This window comes from Pteropus alecto, unplaced genomic scaffold (genome assembly GCF_000325575.1).
Source record: "Pteropus alecto unplaced genomic scaffold, ASM32557v1 scaffold38, whole genome shotgun sequence".
NCBI lineage: Eukaryota > Metazoa > Chordata > Mammalia > Chiroptera > Pteropodidae > Pteropus > Pteropus alecto.
In genome coordinates this window covers 2,305,850-2,315,710 of record NW_006442512.1, presented here as the reverse complement: position 1 = coordinate 2,315,710, position 9,861 = coordinate 2,305,850, and the positions used below count along the sequence as shown (strand labels likewise).

Genomic DNA, 9,861 nt, shown 5'->3' with positions numbered 1-9,861 from the left:
TAATGGGACCTAGGCTGGCCAAGATAGCCCCCATCAGCCAGGAACCACCTCATCCTCACCCACCCTTGTGCTCCAAGCTTTCTCTTCATTCCTAGTAGGTGAGGTCACACTGGCTGCCCAGACCAGGCCCTCACATGAGGCCCGGGCCCCAGAGTGAGCAGGGTACAGTCTGGGATCCCAGGGTATGTGTGTGTGTGAGGGATGGTATGCAGGCAGACACCTCTGTGAAAGGCTTACAAGCCAGAGTCCCCCTTCTTTGCCTCATCTTCTAGACCCAAAAGCTGACAAGAGGGTTTTGGCATCAAGAAGAGGAAGCTGGAAGACTGTCTGTGTGACTAAAGTTCCCCCCTACCTTGCTTGCTCACCAAGAGCAGAGGGCTTGAAAGAAACTAAGAGGAACTTACAGCCTTATTTATTTGCCAGAATCCCTGGAGCTTGAGAGGCCCCAGGCCCACTTCTTTTTAAGTCAGTGACCCAGCTGTGATGAAGCCCAGGGCTCTAGGGTCCCCCTGCCTACCTCCCACCCAACCCTGGGCCCTACAACTCCCACTCCCAGCATCAAGATTATTGCTTTTCATTTCATGCAGATGGAATCTGGACACCTGAGTTTGGTTTCTGCTAATTCTTAATAACACTCACTGGGACTAGCTTCTGCTTGCGAGGGGTAGAGGGGTGAGGCAGGGAGAACGAGGCAGGATAGACAGTAGCCCAGCTCTAGCATATCCTGGGAACTAGTGATCACAGAGGCTGAAACAGAGTACAGACTTCCCCTGGACCCTGCAGGGGAGGAAGCCAGGCGCCCCTCAGGTTGGAGGCCAGAGACTTAAGACAGGAGGGTGTGGCCCAGTCTAGGGATAGATGGCAGGAAGAAAGGAATCAGGCTGGGCGCCCAGGCTGAGAATGCTGCCCAGTCAGCAGCCTGCTCTGGGGATGTGTTTTCCTTCTGGCCCATCCCTTCCTGCCACCCCCAATTCTGCCAGCCAACATTTACCTGGCTCTGCCCATGAGCCTGCCAGGACCCATTCAGAGCCAGAAGCCCAGGGCTCTGAATGGGAGTTTATGAAGAATACTGGCTGAGAGGAGCAGAGGTTGTCTGGAGGCTGGTGCAGAGGCCTGGGGAATAAGGACATGGAGGAAAGTGTCTCTGTCAGGAAATCACTTGGTTCATTCAGTCCTGCCTCCAAGCCCTTGTCCATGCTATCCCCCACCCCCACCCCCACCAAGAACACCCTTCCCTTCCACCTTCTCTGGCTCTCCACATTCCTCCCTATGTCTCCGCTTTTGCTCATATCCCTGCTCTGCCAAGAGGTCTCAGTGCTCCCACAGCACAGAGCTCCAGAGGTGGCCTCCTGTTCCCTGACTCCACATCTGACCAGGGAGAAGGGTTCGCACCCTATACCTATCTCAGGCTGGGAGGCTTCCTGAAGGCCTTGACGGCCTGTGTAGAGGAAGGAAACTGGCAAAGGGTATCTGGGGGTGGGGATGTCTCTGGGCATTAACCATGGCTAGCCTGATCCTACTTAATGTCACACTCTTCCTCCCTCCTCCCTTTCTCTCACTGCCTACTCCAGGACTCCCTGACTTGGTTCCAGACCCCAACTATGTGCAAGCGTCCACTTATGTCCAGAGAGCCCACCTGTACTCCCTGCGCTGCGCAGCAGAGGAGAAGTGCCTGGCCAGGTAAGGAGCTGAAGATAGACAGTCCATGGGAGTTACCCAGAACCCACATGCATGCCAGCCAGGCTGCCAGGCTGCCTGTAAGCCACATAACCTTGGCCAGGTGTCTGAGCCTCCCAGGACCTGGTCCTCATCATGTACAAGCCTTGCCTGCCCCAAGGGAGTCAGGAGAGGAAGGGAACAAGCTGTTATTCTGCATTTCTGAATATGTCGCTATACAAGGTAGCTGACTTTTACTGTGGCCTTTAATCTCCACTCTAGCACTGCAAGTATGTGTTATCCCGGTCAGGAAACTGAGGTGCAATGACAGGAACTAAAACTTTTCCTATCTGAGCTGCCTCAGGAGAATGTTCCTCATGGGGAGCCCAGGGTTCCGATGCTTCCGTGAGGACCTGGGGAAGTCCTTTAGGGGAACAAACTTTCAGGACAGAGGGCCAGAGTATGAGGCCATCTTCACAGAGGACAAGGGTGACTGGCTGGCCCAGGCCATCTGCCTGGGTCTTAGCAGGGGTGGTGAGCATAGGCAACAAAGAGGCCTCAGTTATGTGTGGCAACAGAAGGTGAGCACAGCCAACTCTTCATAATTCCTGGGCGATTCTGCCTCCTGCAGAGCTGGCTTCTAATTTTTGTTAACTAAATATTCTGTTCAAATATATATGCTTTGGGGACATCTCCCTGTGCTAAAAGAACTAAAGATTACACTGACCTACTTTTGTTGACATTTCCCTATGCTGGAAGCACATAGTATTCTTAATTACTTGCTTCTTTTTTTGACATTTGAACTTTTTATTTTATATCTAAGTGTCTGGGAACCCCTTTGGAATCTAAACATTTTCTCACTTATGGACTCTCTAGTCCACTGCCACTCAGAGTAGTTGACCACAACTGTTATCTATTTGTAACAAGATAAGGAGCTTGTACCAGGTTACAACTCAGCTCACTGCTTCCTTCATCAAGAAAAGGCTTGAAAAGGAAAGAAAAAATATCCGCTGAACTAAACAGTGTGATTAGTGATATAGTTGATCTACATGCTCGTGCAAGTTCCTTATCTCATTACAGACTGGCAACAAACTGTGCGTGAACTGGCAGCAGTCCTAGGACACACACTGAATACCACTCAGTCGGCCTGCCCATTCAGGTCTTGTCTGTTCTCAGTTGTCCCTGGGAAGGGAACACAGTGACATGCTGCTGCTATGATTCCTCCAACAGTGAGGAGCTCACAGCCTCCATGGCAGTCCATTAAGGCAGAGATTTGAGGAGTTTGAGTCAAAACCCAGACTCCTGCATGGAGCATCCGTGTGTCCAGACCTGAACTCCTAGATGGGCTGGGGAGGAGCCGGGCCCTATCCTGGAAGGATCTCCTGGTCTAGCTGAAGAGACACGCCCCAAGGACAGAACCAAGCAGCAGGTAGTGGAAGGAGAGCTAGCGTGAGCAGTTTGCAGGCTGGAGCTTGCAAGGTCAGAGAGGGAGAGGTCAGCAAGAGCTGAGGCATCAGAGGAAGCTGGGCGCAGGATACAGACCTAGAAAACCTAGCAAAGCTCAAGCCCTGGAGTGTGAGGCCCTCGGAGATCATCGGAAGTGTGGGCTGCAGGCTGATGCCAGAGCACAGACGGCTAGCAGGATCCAGACAAGGGAAAGGACTTGCTCCAAGTCTCACCACAAGTTTGTGGCCAAGCTGGGCCTAGAACCTAGACCCTGATGGTTTCCCACGGTGTGCTGAGCCGAGCGGAAGGGCAGCGTTGAACTCGACAGAGGAAAAGAGGGTGTTTGTTCCAACCCAGACACAGATGGATTCCAAGCCTTCCCCAGACAAGGCCAAGGGCCCTGTGTCCTGGCAGAGAGGAGCCTGCACTGCCTGTTGTCCAGACATCCTCTCAGAGAGAGCCAATCCCCACAACTGGCTACCTCCTGCCTCTGGCCTTAGGACCCAGACCTTACTGAAGGCCAGAGAAGTGCCCCTAAGGCCGGCCAGGACAGCTCTCACAAGGCCCATCTCAGCTGGGAGTGGGGGTCAGTAACTGAATTGTGAGCAGGCAGTCTGCACCAGACCCATGCTCCCTAAGTGGAAAAGGGCAGGTCGCTAGCCCTGAAGCCATGTAATCAGGGAGATATGGCCTCATCACACAGACCTAGCTTGGGGCGTGTGTGGTATCAGGTTGTGCTGCAGGCATCATGTTAGAGCTCACAAGCAGTCAGGATTTCTTAAGTGGAGCAATCAGGGCAGACTTCCTTGGGGAGGGGCCTGAACTGGCCTAAGAGGCTGGGTGAGTTCTGGGTCAAGTGAACAGCATGGGCAAGAGTATAGATTAGCAAAAGAGTTAAGTCTGTTTGGGAAACAGTGTTTGAAGCTAGAATGCAGGGTGTGTTGGGAAGTGGAAGGCAAACAGGACCAGGAAAGTGAAGAGGCTTTGACACTGAAGAGGATGAGCCTGTTTCTTAGGTTCACAACCAAGACATGGCATGCCTCAGTCAACAATTAGGGCTCTGTCCAGAGGAGGAAAGACTTATCAGAATCTCCTGGATAGGGCCATTTTATAAAAGACCTCTAAAGATTTTGAAACGACCCCACCCCCAGGGGCTATTCCTAGCTAAGAGTCACCTGCAGGTATCAGGGACCCTCAGCTAGTCATTGTCAGGCCAGATGCTGCCAGCCTCATGGTGGAGAGAAGGAGAAAGGCCCGAGCCTCCGCCGCATTGCAGGGGGTCAGATGTCAGGGTCTTCGGGGGCAAGTTGGCCTATTCTGGGTTCAGTGTCATGGTACCCAGCCCCACTCTGGTCTTCCTACCTGTCCCTGCAGCACGGCCTACGCTGCGGAGGCCACTGACTACGACGTGCGGGTGCTGCTACGCTTCCCCCAGCGCGTGAAGAACCAGGGCACGGCAGACTTCCTCCCGAACCGGCCGCGGCACACCTGGGAGTGGCACAGCTGCCACCAGTGAGTGAAACCAGTGTCCTCTCCTGCCCATTAGCGTTCCTTCCCCATTAGCACTTCGGGAGAGGCAGGTGTTGGTGGGAGGGTCCCATGAGGTGTATTCTGCTAAGGATCTATCACTGGGGCAAGAGTTTCTCAGAGGAGCCTTAGCAAAAGCTGGGCTGGAAGAGGAGATATGGAAGGATCAGTCTTGAGAAGGAATGAAAATGTCTAGAATAAAGGGCTTGCTTACGAGAAGCCAGTACAGGTGGCTGCCAAAAGGAAGTGAGGAGTCCTGAATGGATGCTCTCCTAGGGTGAGACGGGCACCTAGGTGGGGACAGGAAAGATACTGCCCTGTGGGACACAGGAGACCCAGGAGCCCCAGGAGTCCAGACTAGTCAGGAGGCTGTGTCACAGCAAGGTCACCTGTGCCCGTCTCAGGAGGTGACGAAATGGGAAGCCCAGGGATGACCAGGCCCTCTTTTCCCTCCCTGTCTTCTGACTCCAGACATTACCACAGCATGGACGAGTTCAGCCACTATGACCTGCTGGATGCAGCCACAGGCAAGAAGGTGGCCGAGGGCCACAAGGCCAGCTTCTGCCTGGAGGACAGCACCTGCGACTTCGGCAACCTCAAGCGCTATGCATGCACCTCACACACACAGGTTGGGCTAGAGAGGCAGGGGAGCTGGGGGAGCAGACAGCAATGCAGCCTGGGCCAAGTTGAAGATGGGCTAGTGCCAAGGCTCCCGGCCACTCACCTCAACCAGAGTGGGGCTCTTCTTGCCAGTCCTCAGGCCGCCACAGTGCCCTTTGAGGGCTGCCCCACTCCGGCCCCTTCCCGTGTCATTCCCAGGGTGTCTGCTCATGGAAAGAAAAGAACATTCTCAACAAAGTCCGGATGCCATGATGTTCTGTTTACCTAGTTGTCCACCCAAATTCATCTTTCTGTCCATCTATCCAAACAGACTGGCTACCTATCTGCCTATCTGTCCCTTTATCAATTCCTCCATCCATTTCTCCCAGGCACACTCCTTTATTTGATCCCTCGAATCTGGCAATTAGATCTCATTATCCCTCTGGTCCATCTGCCTGTGCACTTAGGAAGGGGCAGAACCACTCTGAGCAGCTTCCCTGGGCCAGGGTTGGGGTGAAGCACAGAAGAAGGAGGGCCCCAGGCTACCGGAGTGGGCATGGATGGCTCTGGGGAGCATTGCAGCACCCAGCCTCTACTCTTGTCCCCGTTCCCAGGGCCTGAGCCCAGGCTGCTATGACACTTACAACGCGGACATCGACTGCCAGTGGATTGACATAACTGATGTGCAGCCCGGGAACTACATTCTCAAGGTGGGCCTCTTGGTCTGGAGCACCTACTCCAGAATGATGCTCATGTCAGTGTCCCCACCCCTGAGATTTGCTTCAGCCTCTGGGTGTGTTTCCCCCTCCCCAATAGCTGAATAGAGGCAGCATCCTGGGGCATCATGCACAGGTCTGCACTTCCCATCTAAAGGTCTTAGCCTCAGGCTGATACAGCCTCTTTCCATATAGACACCAAAGAACCCTAGGCTTAGGTGTGGTCGTGTCAGAAGAGGTGGTGACTCTGTCTTCCCTAAGTGACAAAGGACTTGGTGAGCCATGTGGTCCATCCCCTGTCTGTGGGCAGGGCAAGCCCTGTGAGAGGACACTGCCCTCTGAGAGAGACCCTCAGCTTCTCAAGGTGACCCCTGCAAAGCCAGGGTCTCTTGTAACCAAGAGTCCCTTCCAGCCTGAACCCCACTCACTCCAATGACACTTCCCCTGGCCCAGGCAGTGGGAGAAGAAGCAGAAAAGCACATTACGGACACATCATCCAACATGATACGTACCTGCTTCGCACAGGCTTCGCAGGACTGGGTCATCATGACCTTGCCTGGGGAAGCCAAGTCTTGGCCTCCTCCATACAGGTGTGAGGTGAAGGTAGGTATCACTGTGCCAGGTCCGCCAGACCCATTGCTCCAGGCCAAAGTTCAGTGGAGGAGGAGCAGTGAGGATGGCTTGGAAGGCAGCTTTAACCGGCATGAAGATGGGCTGCTGGGGCGACCACATTTAGAACACAGCACCCTCAAAGCTGGTTGCAGCTTCCTCCTGAGCACCTTTCAGCAAGTTTGGTAGGGCCTCCGATCCACCTCTCCCAGGGGCTCAGGTTGTCAAGGGTATTCCATCCTTCTCTTGTTCATCCACTCGCCAAAGATGTGCAAAGACCCCTCTGCGTTCTGGGGATTTGAGCCACATAACCAGTGCATAGTTTCCACCCTTAAGGAGTGTACGAGGATTTAAAAGTAACATCCATCTGATCTTAAATGTTCTGCAAATAAAGCTGGGTGTAGCCTGCCCCAGTGAAGGCTCCTCCACCCCAATAATCCAACATTTAAAAGGCTTCATTGTGTCCTGACAGCTCTTCTTCAGACAGAAAGCACAGGTTATGCTTGGGCCATCATCTCAGTGAGTGTCCGGTCCCTTGGGCTCCAGGGCCAAGAATGCCACTTGGCATCATTCGGGCCTTCGACGGTTCGTCTAGACAGACATGCGTGGTGAAAGGGTGCAAGCCTCAGAGTGCAGAGACCAAGCACGGGATCCCCGCTGAGCCCCTCACTCCCTGCTCTGTTCTCTGGGGCAGTGACTCAACCTCTCTGACCCTGAATGTCCTATGCAGGGACCACCTGGCCTGGGCTCTGTGTCTGGGGAAGCTTCCCGTCTTCCAGTAAGGGTTATCTGATGTGTTCTTGGCTATGACTATCTCTTCCGTCCTCCATCTCTCTGATCTCCCCATGTCTCTCTATCAGTGTATCTCTGTCTCTGTGCCTCTTGGTCTCTGTACCTTCTCCATCTTCCCGTTGTCTCCCTTTCTCTGTCTCCTCTGTGTCTGTCTGCCTCTCCACCACCTTCCCTGCTGACCAAGTGAAGTGCACTCCCCTGACCAGACCCCTTTTCTCTTTGTCCCCCCCCACTTCTTCAGGTGCACGTGAACCCCAAGTATATCGTTTTGGAGTCTGACTTCACCAACAATGTGGTGAGATGCAACATCCACTATACAGGCCGCTACGTTTCTACAACAAACTGCAAAATTGTCCAGTAAGTGCTCGCCCACCCCTTCCCTGCCCCAGCCCCTTTCCTACCTAGGGAGCAGGCCGGGCCACATGAAACATAAGATACCTGCATTTTGAGTCACCTCAACTGCCAACTGCCAAACATAGTTGCGGTTGGGCCCAGCCCACAGGCTGAGCAGGAGGAGGCTTGTCCATGCCAGCCTGAGCTGAGTGCCCATGGTGGGGCTCAGGCGGCTGTGTTGACCTGGGGTGTGGCTCCCTAAGATCTCTCAGGTGGAAGCCAGCAGGAGGCAACATCTTTGGGTGGATGTACATAGGCTCTGCAATCCTAGTTTTGTGACCTCCTTGCTCTGTGACATTGGACAGTTTACCTCACCTCTCTGAACTATTTTTAACTATAAAATAGGAACTTTTTATATCCCACATAGGCTTGTGAGGAGGATTTAAAGGCCTGACGTCTATGCATGCTCAAGAAACCTTCACAGTGGCACTCAACGAATGCTATCCGTGATCATTAGTGTCTTTATCAAGTGGATTGAATTAAACAGTCCCAAATTAGAAGTGATTCTGATCGGAAAGAGCTGTCATCAGTCCCTGGGCCCCATTGTTGGGCTGATAAACTCTGGGCCCAGGCCTTTGGCACATGGCTTCTGAGCAGGGTCCTCAGCTGTCACTGCCCTGCGGGGATGGCTGTCCTCAGCCTCTCCCCTGATTCCGCACATGAACTACTTTGCAGAGAGGCCCCCTGCTAACAAGTTCACAATGAAACTCCACCCCACTGCATGTGAATTTAAAATGTCTGATCAGGTCAAGGCGAATGTTTTCCATTGAGAGAGAGAGAGAAAGAGAGAGACGCAGAGAGAGAGAGACTGAGACAGAAACAGAGACAGAGATAGAGACAGAGACAGAGACAGAGACAGAGACAGAGACAGAGAGACCTTAGAGCTTTAGTCTACCAGCTGCAGGATGAATGGCAGAGATGTCAAGGCCCAGAGAGCCCTCTTTACCTAAAAGTGGATGACAGGTATGACAGGTGGAGCCTTTAACCAAGATCAAGACTCTGAGCAGGGTCAAGATTCAGAGAAAGCTGTTTCACCCTTAGCTGCACCACTAACCTAACTGTTCACAGAACCCCCTCCCTGTCATGCCATGTATATTAAAAATGAGAACAGCAGCCTCTAGCTCTAGGCAGAGAATAGATTCTTCATAAGCAGAATCAGATCAGCATTATCCAGATAACAGAGTGTGTTTGAAACAGCTGACTCCTGCCCCATCCCTAGCAACATGGCTCTTTTGCAGGCCTGGATTCCCAGTACTTTCTTACTCCTCAGAGCCTGTCTCAATCCGCTGTTCAAATTCAGAGATCACCTAAATGGCAAAAGTTTTCTGGAAGGCAATTCTGTAGAAGGAGAAGGAGGAAGGCAGGAAGGGGAATACAAAAAAAGTGGGGCTCAGGGGTGCACAGGAGGCCAGGGAGCCTACATCCCCCTCTTTTGCCTGCTACTGGGAAAAGTAGATTGAAACAGTCTCCCTTTTCCAGGTGGCACCTCAGGCTAGGCCCCCTCAACAGGGCAGACAGAGAAGCAAGCAGAGCCCCGCCTCCCCTGAGGCCGTTGGGCCCTTCCCTCTGAGCCCTTTACATAAGTGCTTGGAATGGTTCAGGTCTTATTAGAGTGTCTCTGCGACCCTGACCGCAGGCAGGCGGCTGGACCAGCGCACAGGAAGCTGGAAAGAGCCTTCCCAGAAAGGCCACGGGACTGACGCCTGTGGGTTTCAATCTTGTTTCTGAAGAGGAAAAAGAAGACTTTTTTTTTTTTTTAAGTACTGAGTTAGAAAGAATTTCCAGACAGTAGCAGCTCTGCCTAGAAAACAATCTGAGACTTGGGGCCTGGGGAGGGGGTGGTGCTGAGATGGTGCCCTGGGTGGGAATCCACGAAACCTTTCTTCTTGGATCTGGGGCTGAAGGGCCCCTCTCTTGGAGCCCAGATTACTGAGGGAAACAGAGGCCACGGGCGCCTGCCCTCCCACATGGGATCTGGGCTGCGGAGGGGAAGTCCTCAGCTGGGGAGGCAATAGGGTCCTTGCAGACAGTGGAGTAAGGGGCCTACCTCACCGCCTGCTGCTGACCTGCTCCCTTTCTCTCCTTAGATCCTGATCTTCGAGAAGGTGGACAGGTGGCCAAC

The 9,861-nt window shown here is 53.2% G+C and overlaps 1 protein-coding gene across 1 annotated transcript in view; it reads left to right on the top strand.

Moving 5' to 3' along the window:
* LOXL1 (lysyl oxidase like 1) overlaps window positions 1–7,707 on the top strand; it is a 21,593-nt gene extending 13,886 nt beyond the window's left edge. The window contains exons 4-8 of the mRNA XM_015597662.2: window positions 1,572–1,680; window positions 4,477–4,614; window positions 5,101–5,257; window positions 5,844–5,939; window positions 7,588–7,707. Of these exons, the coding sequence (XP_015453148.1) occupies window positions 1,572–1,680; window positions 4,477–4,614; window positions 5,101–5,257; window positions 5,844–5,939; window positions 7,588–7,707 (620 nt within the window). The remainder of the gene's footprint in view (window positions 1–1,571; window positions 1,681–4,476; window positions 4,615–5,100; window positions 5,258–5,843; window positions 5,940–7,587) is intronic.
* The last annotated feature ends 2,154 nt before the right edge of the window (window positions 7,708–9,861 follow it).